Source organism: Centroberyx affinis, unplaced genomic scaffold (assembly GCF_046629955.1).
Source record: "Centroberyx affinis isolate AG114_WGS23_722 - 3 ecotype Tasmania unplaced genomic scaffold, CSIRO-AGI_Caff_v1 ptg001814l_1, whole genome shotgun sequence".
Taxonomy (NCBI): Eukaryota; Metazoa; Chordata; class Actinopteri; order Beryciformes; family Berycidae; genus Centroberyx; species Centroberyx affinis.
Window position 1 is genome coordinate 394,208 of NW_027280200.1, and position 19,480 is coordinate 413,687.

Genomic DNA, 19,480 nt, shown 5'->3' on the forward strand with positions numbered 1-19,480 from the left:
TCCTTCACTGCTCCACTTCTTGGGTCTCTGCACAACAGGAAGTTTAGAAGGTTTTAATTTCTGCCGGTATGCAGGAATGAGGCAAATTAGAGTGTGGTCAGATTCTCCCAGTGCAGCGTGGGTGACAGCGTGACAAGCACTGTTGATAGTAGTGTAACAGTAAATCCAGTGTGTTCTCCCTGGTTGGGCATTTAATTAAATATTTGTATTTTGGTTCAAATTAATTCCCTTTGTTAAAATCCCCGAGGACAATAACCAGTGCAGGGTTCCTACGCAGGTCTGGAAAGTCTGGAAAAGTATTAAAAATGAATTTGATCATTTCCAGATCTTGAATAGTTTGGGAATTTGAAGAAATGTCTGGAAAAGTATGGAAAATGTTGTGGTTCAGGTCCGATACACATATAATTATAGCTTTTTATGTTGTTGTAGACCCACTTTGAGTCCACAGTTTTTGTTTATGTGAAGAATAATGTTCAGATAGAGGGACGCTCTTCTTACCCAGCCGCTGTCAGCATGCGTTATATCAAATACCGACCAAAATCAAATCCAGTCAAGAACATAGGGTCTGGGAAAAGTATGGAATTTTAAAATGGAAACCGTGTAGGAACCCTGCCAATCATCTCACATATTCTGATATTTGTCGCTGTGAAGAACAATCTTCATCTATACAGTGATATGACCTAGTTAGCAGGGGCAAGATGTCTATCTGCGTAAATCATATTGGACACCAGACAAAATCTTCAAAACAAATCAAGGTCTGGAAAAAGTATGGAATTTTTTAATTGAAAATGTGTAGGAACCCTGCCAGGGAGTCCGGCCATGGAACACCATTCTTCCAAAAGATATTCCCTCATTTGGTGTTTTGATGATGGTGGTGGAGAGCGCCGTCTAACATGTCGGTCCAAAATCTCCCATAGGTGTTCAATTGGGCTGAGATCTGGTGACTGCGAAGGCCATAGCGCACGATTCACATCATTTTCATACTCATCAAACCATTCAGTGGCCCCTCTGCCCTGTGGATGGGGGCGCTGTCATCCTGGAAGAGACCGCTCCCATCAGGATAGAAATGACTCGTCATAGGATGAAGGTGATCACTCAGAATAACTTTGTATTGATTTGCAGTGAGCCTTCCCTCTTAAGGTGGAAACCCAAACCATGCCAGGAACCCCCTCACTGTAGGGGTCGAGGAGTCAGGCCTGTCCCGTTCTCTTTGTGTACGCCACACATGCACCCGCCCACCCGATCATCTGACTATATCACTTTTTTCCCACATCTCTGCAGACCGGTACGTATGGTTTTTACATCACTGACCCCTCAAATGTGCATTCATCTTTGTAATGAGGGGTTTTTGCAGTGCAACCCTACTATAATATCCCTCTCTATGTAGTCGTTGATGGACAACTAAACATGCCACAGAGCATGATGGCATGTTAATTGTATCATGCAGTACACCTGTATGGAAGCATCTGCATTCGTTAGGTTTCTCCATTCGTTGTTATTAATTTGTCACCTGTCTGTATGTGTCCTTAGGAGCCATGCTTTTGATGAAGTTGAATGGCTTATCTGCAGAAGGGTAAGAGTTTCTAACTTTGTAATTCTAACTGGTGTTGAGAGACTGTCAACATCGCTAACAAGACAGCTGCAAGTGCCTAGATGGGCTGAAATCTGGGTGGGTGAAAGTCCTTAGTGAAAATATGTGAGATTGGTAATCGATAACAAGTGTTTGCTAAATCTTACCATCAGGACACATCCATCATGGTTGGACAATTTTCATGACAGCTACATGGCACATTCACAACCGATTCAAACCTTAAAGCTGCAGTAAGTTACTTTTTTACATAAAAATTGTAAATAGGATAATATATAGGTTATATATATGTGTATATATATATATATATATAATATTATTATTATTATTATTATTATTATTACTTTATTTTGCCTGAACTAGGCTTTTATATTATGTTTGGAATGTGTTTTGGTCTGTGGTATTGGCATGGTCAGCTGGAGCCGGGTTGTGGTTAAGCTGAGGCACAAAAGGAAGTCATAGCAACAACATCAGTGGAGGAAAGCAGTAAGAAATAAAGCAACAGTAGAGTTAAATGTGCGGCAGACCAGACCTGTTGTAAAACATGAACATCGGTATGCGGTAAGCATTACACTTCTGCCTCAAGCTGGAAAGTTGCATATTGTAGCTTTAAATCAGCTCCCATAAGGTGTTCATTTTCATAGTTGTGTCATTGCAGCAGTGGAACACGGACAGTGAACATTTTTAATAAAAGGCCTCCTGGCAATTGATATATTCAAATGGTTGACAGTGCTATTGGTCAGGTGGTTGATGTACATCACAGTTCATGTACAGTAAAGTGCTGCCAAATGAAGGAGTCATTTGATTCAATAGTGAACAGGCTTGTTTTGTAATGAGCTGGTCAAGTCAACTTTTCAGTTCCTTTCAACCTTTTGTCTTTGGCTCTTATTTCCTTACTTGGCCCTTGTCTGTTATACAGACAATTCTAAAGTGTATTATTGTTATACATGATCATTCTAAGGTCATGGTCTTGTCTGGCTTTGACCCCCGGACCGTCTCACCACCTCATAAGACGGTGGAGAGACAGGAAATTTTGGGGGAAAGAGAGGGGGATAACATGCCACAAAGGTCATAAACCGGATTCAAACCCAGGACGTTTATTTTTAATCACATTTTTCCCGCTATTTCTAACACTGAGGAAAACAATCTACTGTCGAGGATAAACTACTGTGCATAGGGCATCATCTGTTTTATTGAAATAATTTGACTGAATGATTATCAATTAAAAAATCCAGTCTGGCTGGCTTTTCCACTAACTTGCCCACGCATTACCCACATTAACTTACAGTGGTATGCAGCTGATAATGAATGGAGCTGTATGTCCCAGCCCGCAGGCTGTTTGTCATAAACTCAGACTGCCTAGGTCTGCAGATATACTTCCAGGAAAGTGAAACTTAATTCTCAGCTCTGCTGGGAGGTTACTACTGATGACAGTCTCTTGGTAGGTGGAGCAAACAACTCACTGACAACTGAAAGCAAGTGGAGTGGAAGTTGACATTGAAAGGGAGAATTCTTTTTATCAAGATCCTTTTGCCAAAAAACTTTAAAGTTTAAAATGTTTTAATGTTCTCCATTCTCTTTCTTTACATGTGAGCTTGAGGATAAATTTGGAGCTTACTGTTCTTCACATCTTGTTTAAAGATCTTGACGTCCTGATGTAGATGTAGATTGCACTGAACCTATATCACGTGGTGAGGTCATTTTGAAAGTTGTTTCGTTATGTATAAGCTGGTAAAGGAGAATAGGGTAAAATGACAATATTGAATAATATAATTGTTTATATTGCACTTTTCAAGATGTTGCTACAAAGTACTAAACCATAAAAAAAAGCTGACAGGATAAACAATGAAATACAAAACATCAATTTAAAACAGGCTTACAGAAGACGAAAAAATAAGGTAAAATCGAGAATAAAATGGGTAGAAACAAATTGTATAACATGCCATTTGGTTGATGCTTTTACACTTGAAAGATTGCCCTGAGTTTGCCAGCACAAGTTTCTCGTGCAGGATGGTTCACAGCCTTGGGGCTCGGACCAGTGACAACCCAATGAAGTGTTGGTTGTCCACAAGTCATCGCTTTTTGAAAATAGGAAAACCCTTGTCACGTTCTTCCTTGATACGACGAGCCAGAGATGTGCAGCTCTTAGAACTAGGACCTGAGAGCAAGTTCTGAGATGGGATGAAGAAGTTGGGTAGTTGACGATCTCTTAGATGGCCCTCGAAGTTGTCCAGTAGCAGCTGAAAGCAGTGGTTCAGACGTGAGGCCTCCCACTCGGTGTCCTTAGTTCTGGAGCAGCAGGCATGGAGGAGGGTGGTCTTGGCGTGGTAGGAGCAGAACTTGTTAAATGAGGGGTCTTCACTTTTCAAAAGACCCAGCAAGTGCTTGAGGAGCTTCAAACAATCCTTCCTGAATGTAGGAATAAAGGAACTGGCTTTGATGGATTCTCAAATGAAGCATCTTTTACCTTGGATGCAAAATTATCCGATGTTCATTGCTCAATATTTCAAAAATACAGATAATTGCATGCTTTGAAATGTTATCACTTTGTATGTAAAGGGAAATCATGAGGCTTCATTAAAATTCCATATTGATTTTCATTTTCTTCCTAGTAGTCATTTTGTCAAGCAGCTATCTCATTTTTGAATGAAACAAATGCTCTTCCAAAAGAAAATCAATAAAATAAAATCCAACCTGCAGCAGCGTGCTCCGCCTTCTTCGCAGCATGTCTTCTCCGATCCATGATTGTTCAATATGCCTTTCTCCACATGGGAGAATGAAATCCGCCAAACATCTGTGTGTCATAGGAGAAAAAAATACTCAGTGGGCAAGGGAAGTTGCGGCTTCCCTTTTCTCTAGTGTTCATTCATGAAAAGGCCCTTGTGAAACACATAAAGAAGTGTTTGGGTAATATGAAGATCAGAATCACTTAAATTGCCAAGTGCAGTGAATGTAAGGAAATGTATCTTTATGTTTGACTTCAAGTTAGATAAGTCTACCGCTCTGTGGTGAATGACTGTTTACATACACACAGTGATCTGATTATTGCTTTGAGGATGAGATATAATTCAATTAAACTGTTTGCACGCATAGCAAAAGAAGGCTCTGTTAAAATTAATTTTGCATAATGCGATTAGTGATTATATTGTAAAGTGCCACGTCAAGCATTTCCCTCCTGTCATAAACTGCAATTTTATTTCTCCCTTGGCTTTTCTGCTGTTCCTAGATAACTTTCACATCATTTATCCAATGCTGAGACTCCAGGCATGAAGGCTGGACATAAACAGATGTAGCCGTTGAAATAATCAACTCAAGGTATATTGGACAGGTATTACAACTTGGGAAATCTCAGGTGGCTCTAGTGTTGGCATATAAATGTCCTAACGACTCATTTCAATCTCACTTCAGTTCACCCGTTGAGAGAAGTTACATTTTTTCCAGGTTGTACCTTTAGCGAGGACCCCATCACTTTCCAGCATACCGTTGCCCTCATATTTTGAGACGAGGTAGTATGGCTTCCATTTGTAGTCTTGCTTTACTTTTGTTCCCAGCCAGCGCTCTATTTGAAGTCCGTCTTTGGTGAAAGATGGCCAGCTTGATTTGACCTTTAGACTGAGAACAATATCTAGTGAGATGGGGACCGATCCTCCTTTTGCGTCTGTTATCAGTAATGTTACGGCCGGGCAACCCTTTTTCTTTTTTTCCACCTCCACATCTGAAAGAACAAACAAGAAACACAATTAGAACTTTCTCATCTATATATAATATCTATAATTTACCCTGTCAGATTGTTTTCGTTTTTTTGTTTGTTTTTTCATTACTGCGCAATGGGGATACTTGGCACTGACTGAAGGCAAGGCAAGGCAGCTTTATTTGTATAGCACATTTCATACACTGGGGCAACTCAAAGTGCTTTACAGGGTGATAAAAATACAGTAAAGGTAAAAGATTTACAATTAAAAAGTGCAAAAGTACAGACAAGAGATACAAAAGATAAAAGACTTAAAAGTAAACTAGTGCAGTTCAAATCAAATGAGATAGAAAGATGAAAGAACACAACAAATGCAGCAAATACTCCCGCTTTTAGATGCACATTGTGAGTGAACCCATATGTTTTTCTGTAATTTTCTTTTCCCCTGTCCTTCCTGATTCTACTCTCCATCTGATATTTACGTCAGAAATCCGTCTAACGTCTGAACACTGCCATATGTTCCCACTTTAATGAATGTATCCCAGTGTAAATGTTAAAATGTACCTACAGATTTCTGCATTTCACAAAAGTGACATGTTAAATAACTCGTATGTAGAACTCTTTTTGAAGAGAGGCCTGTCCAGATGAATAGCCACAATGAGAGCTAATTGGTCACAAGATGGGTTAGAAGGCCGATGGCAGTGTTCAAACAGCACAAAGTATATACCAAATATCCCACAAAAAGACATCAGTTGAGTCACTTCAGTGATGTCCACCAGCCACAGTGACTGGTCCATCCCAAAATTCAGACGCTTTACCTATTCTTCTTGCCAACCCCAATTTTAGAATAAAATGTGCCAAAGTAAAATCAGTAGACTCCCGCACACTGTCTTCACTTAACAAGAATTTATTAAATGACACAACGTTTCGGGCAAGCGACCTTCGTCAGGTATCAGACTGCCTAGGTATGCAGATGTATTTCCAGGAAAGTGAAACTTAGTTCTCAGGTGTCGTCAGGTATATGATACCTGACGAAGGTCGCTTGACCGAAACGTTGTGTCATTTAATAAATTCTTGTTAAGTGAAGACAGTGTGCGGGAGTCTACTGATTTTACTTTGTGTTGCTCCTCCGACGCACCTGGCACATACGGTAGTGCAAAGATCACCTTTTAGAATAAAATGTGCCAACAAATGATGGCAGGTTACCTATAGCTGGCAGACCAATTTACCAGCATTTGGCAAGTGACTGTGCCAATTGCCCACTCTGCATACACCCATAGCTTAATTTTGTTACTCACCCTCAGACTTCTTCACACTTTTCTTCACTTCTTCCCTGAACTCCTTGAGTATTTCACTGGCGGGTAGAGTGCCGTCCTCTTTCCGAAACGGATCCAGACAGCACTTGCCACGCTTTAATGCCACGCTATAAAAGGCACCGTCGTCACTGAATGGTTTGATGTCCACCCGGTCAATGGGAATGGTCAGCATCACATCAAATTCATCAGGATTAGAGATCTACACACACAAACACATCACCACATAATGTCACACAAGCCAACTGGTAGAAACTTTTTAGCCAAAGTAAAATCAGTAGACTCCCGCACACTGTCTTCACTTAACCTTCATCCTGATACCTGACGAAGGTCGCTTGACCGAAACGTTGTGTCATTTATTAAACATTTTTTAAGTGAAGACAGTGTGCGGGAGTCTACTGATTTTACTTTGTCCTGCTCCTCCAACGCACCTGGCGCATACGGTAGTGCAAAGATCACCTTTTGTAGAAACTTTTTAGCCAAAACGCCTCATAGTGCCTACATTTCTAGTAAAGGTAATGGCAGTGTCAGTGTCATGAACTACCCATTGACCTCTAACCCCTGCAGTGTTAGTGCAATGCTCCATACATTGAGCTACACACGGAATGGAACAACCAACCCTGGCAGTCTTACTTTGGTGAAGGAACTCTGTCTGCATAACAGAATCCAGACTAAGCTGACTCACCTTCAGACGTTCATAGTAACTTCCAGTACGTAGGTCTTCTACATCTTTAAAGCATGTAGTGTTGCATTTCAAATGATCCATTATGGTTTTCACTGTTCTATTGATGAGGGATGCTGCCTCCGATCTTTCCTTTGTCTTTATCTTCAGTTCCTTCAGAGTTGCGGAGAGGATTTTGTTCCCGTCAACTTTCTTTTCGATGATGTCTTGTGGCACAGGAGCCTCTGTGATGGCCTTTGGTGTCTTTGGCTCCCTTTTCTTCGGTATCTCCTCTGTGAAATCTTCTGGAGATTTGCCCCTGCCAGCACCTGTTTTTACTTTTATGCTCTTCTCTTCTGTTTTGGTGCTTGACACAGGTGGCTTCTCATCTGTGTGTTTTGGCTTTTTCTGCTCCCTTTTCTTTGGTTTCTGTTCCTCCTTGACGTCATGTTTCTTCTCTTCCACGAGGGCTTTCCCTGGACATTTAGGCAGGGGTTTTACTTGTTTTGTTTCCCTAGGTGGGCTCTTCACACAGTGAGCCTCGGGACTCTTTGCTTTGCGTGGCCTCCCTCTACCAGTCATGATGGTGCACTGACAAAAATTAGGCTGCTATGCCAGCACTACCTTAGAGGCATTTCCGGCATGTGTACGAGAACACACCCCTTTACTGGTTGGCAGACGGCCCATGGGCTGTGCCTTTTGAGGGGAAAAAAACATTTTGACATTTTGTGTGCCATGATAAAGATAAAAGAATTGCATTTCTGATAAATACAAACTTTGATCTCATAACATCTAAGATCTTACTAGAATTTGCTTGAAAATCATTGGTGGTCATTGGTAATTCTTATTCCTACACCAATAGTGGCATCTTGTGGACAAAACTGTGTACTGTAATGATTACATTTTATTTGTAATTCTTGTGAAGTTAAGCTTGTTTTACAGGATCGGAATTCATCTTCAAGGCATCTGAGGTCTGACTGAGGTCAAATAATAACTAATGTTGGATCAAATCAAAGTAAATGTTTCCCTCTCTCTTCCTTACATCACACACAGGATAAAGTCTAAATAAAGACCAGGGACAAACTTGTTTGGTTGAAACATGTTTAATGTTGCAAAGAGGCTCATGCCATCTTAGAGTAAGGTGCAATAGCTTATGCCAATTTAAAGTTTTCCAGTGCAAGTGCAAGGTTAGCAAAACGCCAATCAAAGTGCTTAAAGAGTCAACAATTGGTCTACTCAGAGTGCCAAGAGTAGGTAGTAGTTTTTTTTTAAAGCTTAAACACAACATATCACTAAGTTCTACTCATTTACTACTCAGAAGAACATAGTTTTAACTTCTTACCATAGGCTCCTACAGAGCACCATGTAGCTGCAAACAAACACTAAAAGCAAGACAACATGTAGCATGTAGAGTGACCAGTAACGGCACTCCAGAGAGCTAGAGGGGTGAAGACGTTACCATACCTCTCAGTGATCAATATCTCGATCACAGAGAGGTATGGCCATGAACCCAATCAACAGTACACATTTAAAACTATCAATTTGCTATTACGTTGTACGTAATGGTAATCTAACCACTGAAATGGAGTCTGAATGCCACCTCAAGGACTAGGGATCTAAATGTTGTTCTTTCCTTCGGATGCTTTTGCGATGCATTGTGATGATTAACCAGTCTTTGATTATTGAGTTGAAGCAGCCAATTGTGGGATGGAGTTGGATGACTGATGTCCTGCCCTGGGAGACCCTGGGGTCGGCAGCGGAGCACAACATTCATTTGTTCTTCTGGGCCTTCTGGGCGGACTTGGTAATTTTACCTGCGGTGGAAACCTTCTTCTCCACGCCCTTGATCACGCCGACCGCCACGGTCTGACGCATGTCGCGCACCGCAAAACGACCTGCACAATGAAGAGGAGCAAAGATGGACATTTTATACTTTAGGCTTTCAGCTGATGCTCTCATCCAGTACGACTTACAATGAGCAATAGAGTCAAGAATCATTTCGACAGGGATTAAGTGTTCTGGGGCTGTTCAAAATTCAACAAAGCCTCTACCAATTTTCATAGTGGAACTTACCCAGTGGAGGGTACTCGGAGAAGCTTTCAACACACATGGGCTTGCCGGGGATCATATCCACAATGGCAGCATCTCCTGACTTGAGGGCCTTGGGGTTGTCCTCCAGCTTCTTGCCAGAGCGGCGGTCAATCTTCTCCTTGAGCTCTGCGAACTTGCAGGCGATGTGGGCAGTGTGGCAGTCCAGCACAGGAGCATAACCAGCACTGATCTGGCCTGGGTGATTAAGGATGATCACCTATGGAACACAGGGTCAACATGGATAGGCTATTAATAGAAAGATTATTTCCTTATACCATTTAAAAGAAGTCTGCAGCAGACAAGGAGGCTGAATCGTTGACCTGTTGCTGTCACCTTATTTTGAGCCTTCTTCCTTTATGTAAATCTAAACTAATCAGGTTAGTGTGTTGTCTGGTAGAAAATGATAGAGAATCTGTACAATTTGCAGTGTAGATTGATAATCTAATTGCCAACATGGCTAAATCAAGATTCAAAAATAACATAAGGCAGAGCTGAATGTTTAATTTTAGTTATGCTCATGATCAGATTCTATGAATAGCTCCTTTGTCATGCCTACCTGAGCGGTGAAGTTGGCAGCTTCCTGGGGCGGGTCGTTCTTGCTGTCGCCGGCCACGTTGCCGCGGCGGATGTCCTTGACCGACACGTTCTTGACGTTAAAGCCCACATTGTCGCCGGGGAGGGCCTCGGTCAGTGCCTCGTGGTGCATCTCCACAGACTTGACCTCAGTGGTCACATTGACGGGGGCGAAGGTCACCACCAAGCCGGGCTTTAGGATGCCTGTCTCCACACGGCCCACAGGCACTGTTCCAATACCTGGGAAGCACAGAGAAGAACAGCTGAACTTAAACAAAACAGAGATCCTTGTCATTGGGTCCCAGCACATGGCAAAACAAATTCTGCCTTCGGCTGGTCCCCTATTGGGTCATATCAAGCCCGTTGCAAGGAATCTTGGCGTCTGGTTTGACAGTAATTTAAGTTTTGAGCAGCACACCACAAAGCTTGTGCAATCATGTTTTTATCATCTTACAAATATTTCCAAAATACGATCTATCTTAACTTTTAAAGACACAGAGACCATTTTACATGCTTTCATCTCATCATGCCTGGATTACTGCAACAGCCTTTTTACTTGCCTGAACCAAAAATCTATTGATCGACTCCAGACTGTACAGAACTCAGCTGCCAGGCTTTTAACCAGAACCAAGAGACGTGATCACATCACTCCTGTTTTAGCCTCTTTACACTGGCTCCCAGTATGTTTTAGAATAGATTTTACTGATTACTTTTAAGGCTCTTCATGGCCTCTCTCCCTGCTATATCTCTGACCTCTTAGTACCGTACGCGCCAGTACGTACTTTGAGATCCTCGGGCAGAGGTCTTTTGTCTGTTCCAGAGTCCAGGCTGAAAACTAAAGGGGACAGAGCATTTGCAGTCAGGGCCCCGAGGCTCTGGAACGATCTGCCCGAGGAAATCAGGTCGGCTGAGTCAGTGATCTCTTATTATTATAAGAAACATGGAGAGCATGCAAAATTAAAATGAAAGTAGTCCAGTGTAGCTCAATATGAAGAACATGACACTAACAATGCCAGGGTTACGGGTTTGAATGCCACTGAGACTACCCATACTAAAAACACAATCATGCTACTTTAAGGTGCTTTGAATAAAGGCGTATGGCATATGCTATGGCAAATGTTATTAAAGAGTATCATTCATCTGTTCTGACAACACTACTCCCTATTCCCGTAGAGATGCCAGTTAATCTATTTCTTAATCAATGCTTTACATGCCTCCGATCTTGTAGACGTCCTGCAGGGGCAGACGGAGAGGTTTGTCTGTGGGACGGGAGGGGGGCTGGATGGCGTCCAGAGCCTCCAGCAGTGTGACGCCTGAGGCATTTCCATCCTTCCTAGTGATCTTCCACCCCTTGAACCAGGTCATCTGGAAAAGAGAAAATATATTTTAAACATTTTTTAACTGTTAAAAACTTGGGGGGGGGTCAGTGATCACAATAGAAGAGGGCAAAGGATTGGATTGTTTACTCCTGGTTGTTGATGTCTTTTTTTTTTAACCTTTAATGATCCAGAGAAGGTTGGGTGTGCATGTATACTCTTTCAGCAGCACCCTGGTTCACATTCATGCAACTGCACACATTCACACCTGGGAGCTGCCCAGCAAATCCACAGGCTGCTACTGTTGGCCACTAATCAACTGGTCTGAGGATTCAAACTGGCGACCTTTCAGTCAGTCAAGCACACTTGTTTAGCCTTTGAGCTGCAGCTGCCCCGTACTTGACCACAGCCATACAAATTAGTATTCAAATTCAAGGCTGGCTGCATCTTATTCTTATACCATTTGCACTCTGCTTACATTGGGGCTGGCCTCAAGCATGTTGTCTCCGTTCCAGCCAGAAATGGGCACAAAGGCTACGGTGTCAGGATTGTAGCCGATCTTCTTGATGTAGGTGCTCACTTCCTTCACAATTTCCTCATATCGCTTCTGGCTGTAGTTTGGCTCAGTGGAGTCCATTTTGTTGATGCCGACAATGAGCTGCTTCACCCCCAGGGTGTAGGCCAGGAGGGCATGCTCGCGGGTCTGCCCGTTCTTGGAAATGCCTGCCTCAAACTCTCCCACACCGGCGGCCACAATCAGCACAGCACAGTCTGCCTGAACATACAATAGATAAGTAAAGGGTTAGTAAGGGTGTAGCAGCACTGACTTCTGCACTCCTTAACTGAATTAAAGGATTAAGGCTTATTCTACTATTGCAAAAGAAAAAGTCAGTCGTGGATAATAATGTTGGGTAAACGCATAAAAAGTAACTTATAATTTATCAAAACTTGACATCTGTTCCAAGTGGCATATAAATAAACAAACAAACAGTGCCACCTGCTTTGAATACAATTCAATAATATGCACAGCTTGAAAACTCAATAACCTGCTGACTGAACCTGCTAACTGCTATTTATTGACCCTTGCATTCCTTACTAGTGGCTGCTTGTAATGTTGTTGAAGTAGGGATTTAAGCTTATTCTACTGTTGCACTCGGGGCAAGTCACTTTAGAGAAGAGTGTCAGCTAAATGCCTAAAATGTAGATGCAAATGAACGGTACATCTTGCACAATAGCATGAAGATCTTACAACAGGACCCACATCTATGCCATATGTGATGCACACAAAATGGCCGAGCGTCCTCGTGTTACAGACCTGTGAGGTCCCGGTGATCATGTTCTTGATGAAGTCCCTGTGACCCGGGGCGTCGATGATGGTCACATAGTACTTGCTGGTTTCAAACTTCCACAGTGAGATGTCGATGGTAATGCCACGCTCCCGCTCTGCCTTCAGCTTGTCCAGCACCCAGGCATACTTGAAAGAGCCCTTCCCCATCTAAGGAATAAACAAAATAGTCTGTGAAAATGTTCTATCTTAATCGTAGCCCCGAGGCTACGATTCTTAGTAGCCTCAGGGCTAGTTTCTTTAATCATTTTTCATCTCTGTGGTGCATGTTTTCAAGAGGTGCAGCTCATGACATGATCTTTGGGCCACTTATGGTATTCTGCTGAGCCATTACTTTCAGCTGTGGTATCGTTTTAGGTCACTTAAGGTGCTAATACACAATAAAGAAAATTCCATTTATCCATGTTTTTTTTTTTTTTTACAAATTTTCACTGGACTAAGTATGTGGTTTTTAACCTGGAGTCTGGTGCCCCCAGTATGTTCACAAGATGAATTATTGAATATGAAACAGTATATTTCTAATTTGCCTTTATTACCATATATTAAATCTTTGTATTAAATAAATTATGCTTATGAAATAATCTTTGCAGCTCTCCAGGCTTCTTTGAATAATGAAGTCAAATAGCTTGAAAAGGAAAAACAAAAATCTTTGTTTGACCATTTCATGCCATTTTGCACCATTTACACCTGCAGCAGGGTCACAAGTAGGCATCACTTTGTGTTTGGGGGGCATGAGCCAAAAAGGCTGAGAACCACAACACCATGTGGTTCCATCACAACACCATGCGGTTCCATCACAACACCATGCGGTTCCATCACAACACCATGTGGTTCCATCTGTACTACATGAGGAAGAGGGGGCATGGATCTTATCCAGTGAGCACAGGGCCCTGAAAGAAGTTGGGAACCACCGACTGAAGTCGTCTTTCTTTTGCGTGTGGCCACTCACCTCAGCAGCTTCCTTCTCAAACTTCTCGATGGTTCTCTTGTCAATGCCACCACACTTGTAGATGAGGTGGCCGGTGGTGGTGGACTTGCCGGAGTCCACGTGGCCGATCACTACAATGTTGATATGGAGCTTCTCCTTTCCCATTGTGGCTGGAGCTGGCTGAAGTCACAAGACAGTGTGCCTGCTGAAAGCAGTGTTGAGTTACAGGTAGTACAGTGTACAGGTGGTAGGCAGGGCAGGAAACATAATCCTTTCATACACTGGCTATAGTGACTGATGGACTTCAACATTTTACTGTTACCAACAAAACATGTTTTTTAGAATGGAAAAGAACCCTCAGATCATAGTTGGTTACCTGCCACAGTGGCTGGTATAGCAGACACACTCACCAGACAAAATTTACCAGCATTTGGCTGGTGGTCATTTACCACTGTTAGTAGGTCAAATGGGCTTTTCAGTCCACACAGCAGGAGATCCAGCAAAGGTATTACAGCACTATGGACAAGGACGCAAGCAGAGTGCCCACTGTGCTGATGCCCCCCCCCCCAGTGACTGGCTCAGATAGATTTGAAAGGATAAACTAGGATAGAGACATGAATCCACCTCTGTGTTTGGTCAGCTCTCACCCTAATAGCAGCTGATAGTATAGTCTGTTCGGTCCTGGGTATTCATCAACTGAGAATAGTGACTACGGGACTTTTTGACTGTCAAAAGATGTTTTCCTACGTAATCTCTCAGAAAATTAGGGATAGTATCAATGGCCACAGAACTGCGCCAGGCACAAAACACAAAACACTGCCCCTCCTACTCTCCTTTCCCCCATCCATCCACACCCCTGCCCCCCTCTCTCAGATCCAGCCAGCCCTCCTGTCCTCGCTGCTCGGCTCCGTCACGTCAAGACAAAACAGCTCTGTGGTCTCTGTGCACCGTCCCTCTTTCACAGCCACAGGCTTACTAAAGCTTTACTCCAAGTCACACTCCACCATTTTGTCAGGATCCTAGCAATTGATATTGTAGCAGCCATTTCTCAGACACTGCAGTGCACTGCACACAGGTTAATGCAGAGGAGAATATACACTGTTTTAGATACTCTGAACACCTCAGGGTGCTGTGGTGGTAACCTTGAGGAATAAAATAAATGGCACCAGGTAATTACACATTCACCACAAACAATTGTTTTTTTTTATCTAAGTGAATGAAGTTTTCTATTTTAGCTGAATACAAGTTGCACCAGGTAGAAAGGTCAGTAGCTTCATCCAAGTGTAACATGAAGCCCCACTTGATGTTGGTTAGACTTGTTCAGGTGTATAGTGCCACTCAGTGCCAGGGCAGATGGCTATTTACATCCGTGTTTCATTCACCTATTTCACCAATTCCCCTTATTTATCATCACAATGTCTGCCGCAGTGCGCTTTCACAATACAAAAACAAGAATACAGAGGAAATTGGCACAGTGAGCGGGTAAATCTAATGTCTGAGGGATTTAACGGAGCTTTCAACCTCTCCTGCTGTCGCCGCCATGTTCGGTCATCTGCCCGCTCACTGGAGCCGAGATGCGTATTACCAGCCGTCTGCCCTCTTTCCTGCATCACTACAATATTTCCATACGTTGCGTGGAAACGGAGTTGCATTGGAAAACGTTTATCCTGACGATAGCCTTTGAGACTAAACACGCCGTGCATGATTTCATGTAAAGTCTCGTACCTGCGAGCTGCTCGGTGTCAGGTTGGCTGCGGGACCGGAGAGGCTGAGAGACGCTGATCCGGTTATAGCGCACAGGACAGGCGGGGGTGTTGCGTAATTGCGCGCACCCGTTCCTACAGCATCACAACAAGGGACCGGCAGAAGTTGCCGTTAATGCGTCTATTATCGGACAGCTACCGGCGAGGCGCCCATTATCGGACATGTCCTCGTTTGACATGCTTACATTCTTTTCTCCGCTAAATACTGACGGCGCCGCCCCCTCAGTCTGTCAGCCCACCGTATTTACACAGGTTTACCGATGCACATATACATTTTATTTTATTTTATCAGGATGCACGCATATGTCGGAGTTTAAAGTCAAGTTGCGGTTACTTGTGTTTTCCCGGCCCAGATCCCCATCCTGTCAACACATGATTGTGGGAGAAAGAGGAGGTTGCCGACCAAACAGTAACAGACATTAAGCGTCATCCTCGACCAGGCTTGACTTGTCCGATAATGGAAGTAGGACTGTGACGTGTTATGATGTGAGGCTACACAAATAGATACATGGTTTTAGAGCTGCTCTGACACATTGATCAGAGGTTTTTTTGCGGTTGTTCTGTCTCCACTGATGGGGTTTTTTGCAAAGCAGAAAAGGATGTAATCTCACCTGAGGCTGCAAAATTGTGTCCGATAATGGATCCCGCACGTTACAGAGTCTTACAGAGAGAGTTGGGAGAGATAGTTGGAGTTTCACCAATCAATTATTGGTTTAAGACCTGGTGTTGGTTATGTGACATTGTTTGAAGTCAGGTAGTGAATTCTGGTTAAATGAATCGAGCCGCGTCCATTGCGCGCAGTTTACGCAGCAGGTGGAGCGGCAGCCTTCACAGACGCTCCCTAGTTGGATTATAATTAACCTCAGTAATAAGGCCCTTAATTTCTGTCCGGCGTCTGTCTGTTAATTATCTCAACCAGAGACGGAAGACTACAGAAAAACAGCGGGTAAACTACCATCAACGGGACAACAACCACCGATTTAAACATACAGCAATTATGAAATTTTAATGTATTATATAATTAGCATGTAACCTACATAAGTCTGAGCATAATGAGCCTGTGGTAATCCTGTAATATTTTATAAAGATACTGCTGTACAAATGTCACAGCAACTGGAAATCCCTAGTGACGGCCGAGGAAATAATGCAAAAAATCTAACTTATTTAAAAAAAAAAAGATTTTTGTTATAACCATTTTATATAGGCCTAGTCGTACTTTAATACTTTTTGAACCTTAGCCTACCTCTCCTGCTCTTGTGTCTGTTTATGATCTTATTTCTGTGATCCTCTTTTCATGACCCTGAACTGTTTTTAAACATGTCTGTAAAGCACTTTGGGTTACATTGTTCTATGAAATATGTTATAGGCTATAAATAAAATTTGATCACTCTGTTTCTATAGGAATATTAGTGATTTTCTTTTCTTCTTTAGTGTATACAGCAATGTATACAATGCATTTATATTGTACAGATTTACATGAATTCATAAAGGTGTATAAAGTGGGTTTATAGCCATGAGGTTGCGTTTAGTTTAGTTTATTTGATAATCAAAAATAATGCACAGCCATCAGTCATGCATTATTTAAAATCATCGGGGATAACACATAAAGTTTCCAAAACTTATTTCCAATATGGTCTTCTTTTAAAAGACAAGAAGGCTAAGAAAACATGGCATTGGCTGGCCAAGAGTCACAGAATATAGGCCTACCACAAGAAAACATCAAATAAATTGTATAAAAAAAAACAGGCATATGAAATGTGCTTGTTAATTACAATTTTCAATACAAACATCAACTAAAGATTTGAATAGTTCCCAAGAGTGATATTAACTGAGTGGTTTACTCTGCAATATATACACCTCTTTACCTTCATTTTAAAAGACCTTAAACTGACAGTCTGTTTGATTTGTAGGTCCACTTTGTTCCATTCGCATGATCCCCAGACAGGTTTTTAAATCTGTAAAGCCCAACATTGGCTATGTTACCCCTGGTGTTATGGCCATGACTGTCTCTTACAAATGGAAAAAAATTCTTCAAATAGGTTGGAGCGTAGTTATGGATGATTCTGTGAACCACAGGTTGATTTGTGTGACCCTTGCCTCGACAGGAAGCCAGTTCAGTTGTTCAAAACAGCTCCTGCCAACATGAGCAGGGCCCCAATCTGAGGTCCAAAAGAAATGAACATTTAGGGGGAAGATGACTTTATCATCTACTACATCTACATCTACAGCTATTAGAATATATTGAAGTATCAAAAGCACATTGTTCCTCTTAGTTAGAAGCTTATAATAAAATAATAATCCAACATAATATTGGCTTAGACCATAACTGTATTTGGTGAATAAAATGACATAATGAATTTTCAATACATGACAGAGATTTGAGACATTTTTCCAGAGTGGAATTTAAAACGATTATCTATTGACATGTTAGCAGATATCATATCCTCCAAGTGTTCCCTTATCCTGTACTGTACATTAAGACTACTCATTCATGACCATGGCATTCATGAAGTTGGAAGGTCAGCACATGACAAGAAAAATCATAGTGGAGCTACAACTTAACCAACTCACTTTCACGTCTTTCATGGCCGGGTCATTTTCATAGCTTAATGTTAGGCTCTGGCATAACTATGGAGGCGACTCCAACTATGTAAATGCTGATAGGCCATTAACCAACTCAAGGACCCACTGTGTGTAACCACTCATCCACCCAGTGTCAGACTGATATAAATGACATGAAAATAGAATCACAACCAGAAAATAAGACATAAATGACCACTATTCTTCAGTTTTATTTCCTTCCTTCATACCTGAGTGCTGCTGCCCAAGGTAACCGGGGGATGGACAATAAGTTAGCTGTCACTATTTTCTGTTTATTTTAACATCTTTGGCATTTAGATGATGGTCTTAGTGCGACAGTATAATCGGGGTGATAGTCAAGATCACCTTAATAATAATAATAATAGTTGAAACAGGGTTCTCTGCGCATCTTCCAGCAAAATGCGGCTGAATCAGGTGCTTCTCAGCTCGAGGACAGCAAACTTCCAGAAAACAAAAGGGACTGATGCAGACTAATGCTCCAGTCTAATGTTTTGACACTACTGTGTCTTCATCAGAGTCAAAGTGTCATCAGAGTCACTTTGACTCTGATGAAGACACAGTAGTGTCGAAACGTTAGTCTGTTTGCACAATTAAAGGCTGTGAATCAATCGGTGTGCTCCAGTCCCTTTTGTTTTCTAATAATAATAACAATAATAACTTTATTTGTATAGCACTTATTAAAACAGAGTTACAACGTGCTTTACAGAGACATCAGATTAACAACCAGAAAAACAACACAAAGTAAAAATTGAATTAAAACAACATGAGACACGCAAATGTAAAAGCACAATAACATAAAAGCAATGAGTCAGGTATTAAAAGCAAGTCTAAAAAAGTGAGTTTTAAGAAGGGATTTGAAGGAGGCAACTGAGTTTGCTTGCCTGATAACCTCGCGGCGGGCAGGCTGTTCCAGAGGGAAGGCGCCCTAATAGCAAAAGCACGATCACCTAGAGTCTTTAGCCTTGACCGAGGAACTGCCAGAAGTGCCTTGCCAGAGGATCTCAGGCTGCGCTCTGGTTCGTACGGGGTTAAAAGGTCTGTGACATAAGAGGGAGCTAGAATAAAATTTAAAAAAAATCTTAAAATCAATTCTAAAACTAATGGGTAGCCAGTGAGTCTGTTTTTCTTGTAAGAGTTAAAAACCTGGCTGCTGCATTTTGGAGTAATTGTAAGAGTAAAAGGTTTTTCTTATTGAGGGAAGAGTATAAAGAGTTGCAGTAATCTAGGTGGGAAAAAATGGGGTCAGAAGGATTTATGGGTATTGCGTGTCATCTGCATAACAATGGAAATTGATGTTGTGTGTAGCCTGGGAAGCATGTAAAGTGAGAATAAAATGGGGCCGAGGATAGAGCCTTGAGGCACACCATGCTTCATGTGCGCTGGAGATGAAACTGTGTTACCTAAACTAACTGAAAATTGTCTGTCTGAGAAATAAGAGGAGAACCAGTCAAGAGCAGAGCCAGAGATGCCTATTAAATGATGAAGGCGGTCAATGAGAATAGCATGGTCAGTTGTATCGAATGCAGCACTAAGGTCAGTGAGGATTAGAATGGAGCATTTTCCTGAGTCAGCTGCTAAAAGAAGGTCATTGGTAACTCGAAGGAGAGCCG

The 19,480-nt window shown here is 42.0% G+C and overlaps 2 protein-coding genes across 2 annotated transcripts; both read right to left on the minus strand.

Moving 5' to 3' along the window:
- Positions 1-2,843: 2,843 nt before the first annotated feature.
- On the minus strand, positions 2,844-7,835 carry cgasa (cyclic GMP-AMP synthase a). The gene is made up of 5 exons (XM_071529622.1): positions 7,278-7,835; positions 6,578-6,794; positions 5,037-5,303; positions 4,283-4,382; positions 2,844-3,997 (listed from the first exon to the last, which is right to left on the minus strand). The coding sequence occupies exons 1-5, from the start codon at positions 7,833-7,835 to the stop codon at positions 3,661-3,663; spliced, it is 1,479 nt and encodes a 492-aa protein (XP_071385723.1). The 3' UTR covers positions 2,844-3,660.
- Positions 7,836-8,395: 560 nt separating this feature from the next.
- eef1a1a (eukaryotic translation elongation factor 1 alpha 1a) lies at positions 8,396-13,671 on the minus strand. The gene is made up of 7 exons (XM_071529620.1): positions 13,528-13,671; positions 12,549-12,728; positions 11,712-12,008; positions 11,132-11,282; positions 9,901-10,157; positions 9,327-9,561; positions 8,396-9,148 (listed from the first exon to the last, which is right to left on the minus strand). The coding sequence occupies exons 1-7, from the start codon at positions 13,669-13,671 to the stop codon at positions 9,024-9,026; spliced, it is 1,389 nt and encodes a 462-aa protein (XP_071385721.1). The 3' UTR covers positions 8,396-9,023.
- Between the last annotated feature and the right edge of the window lie 5,809 nt (positions 13,672-19,480).

What these genes read in the sequence shown, in the direction of transcription:
- cgasa (XM_071529622.1), bottom strand. Translation starts at nt 7,835, where the DNA reads ATGACTGGTAGAGGGAGGCCACGCAAAGCAAAGAGTCCCGAGGCTCAC. An exon ending in GTTACTATGAACGTCTGAAG is followed by an intron (nt 6,795 to 7,277) that starts GTGAGTCAGCTT and finishes TTGTGTGTGTAG; the next exon opens with ATCTCTAATCCTGATGAATT. An exon ending in TGATGGGGTCCTCGCTAAAG is followed by an intron (nt 4,383 to 5,036) that starts GTACAACCTGGA and finishes TATGACACACAG; the next exon opens with ATGTTTGGCGGATTTCATTC.
- eef1a1a (XM_071529620.1), bottom strand. Translation starts at nt 13,671, where the DNA reads ATGGGAAAGGAGAAGCTCCATATCAACATTGTAGTGATCGGCCACGTG. An exon ending in TTGAGAAGGAAGCTGCTGAG is followed by an intron (nt 12,729 to 13,527) that starts GTGAGTGGCCAC and finishes TTTATTCCTTAG; the next exon opens with ATGGGGAAGGGCTCTTTCAA. An exon ending in TGCTTGAGGCCAGCCCCAAT is followed by an intron (nt 11,283 to 11,711) that starts GTAAGCAGAGTG and finishes TCTCTTTTCCAG; the next exon opens with ATGACCTGGTTCAAGGGGTG.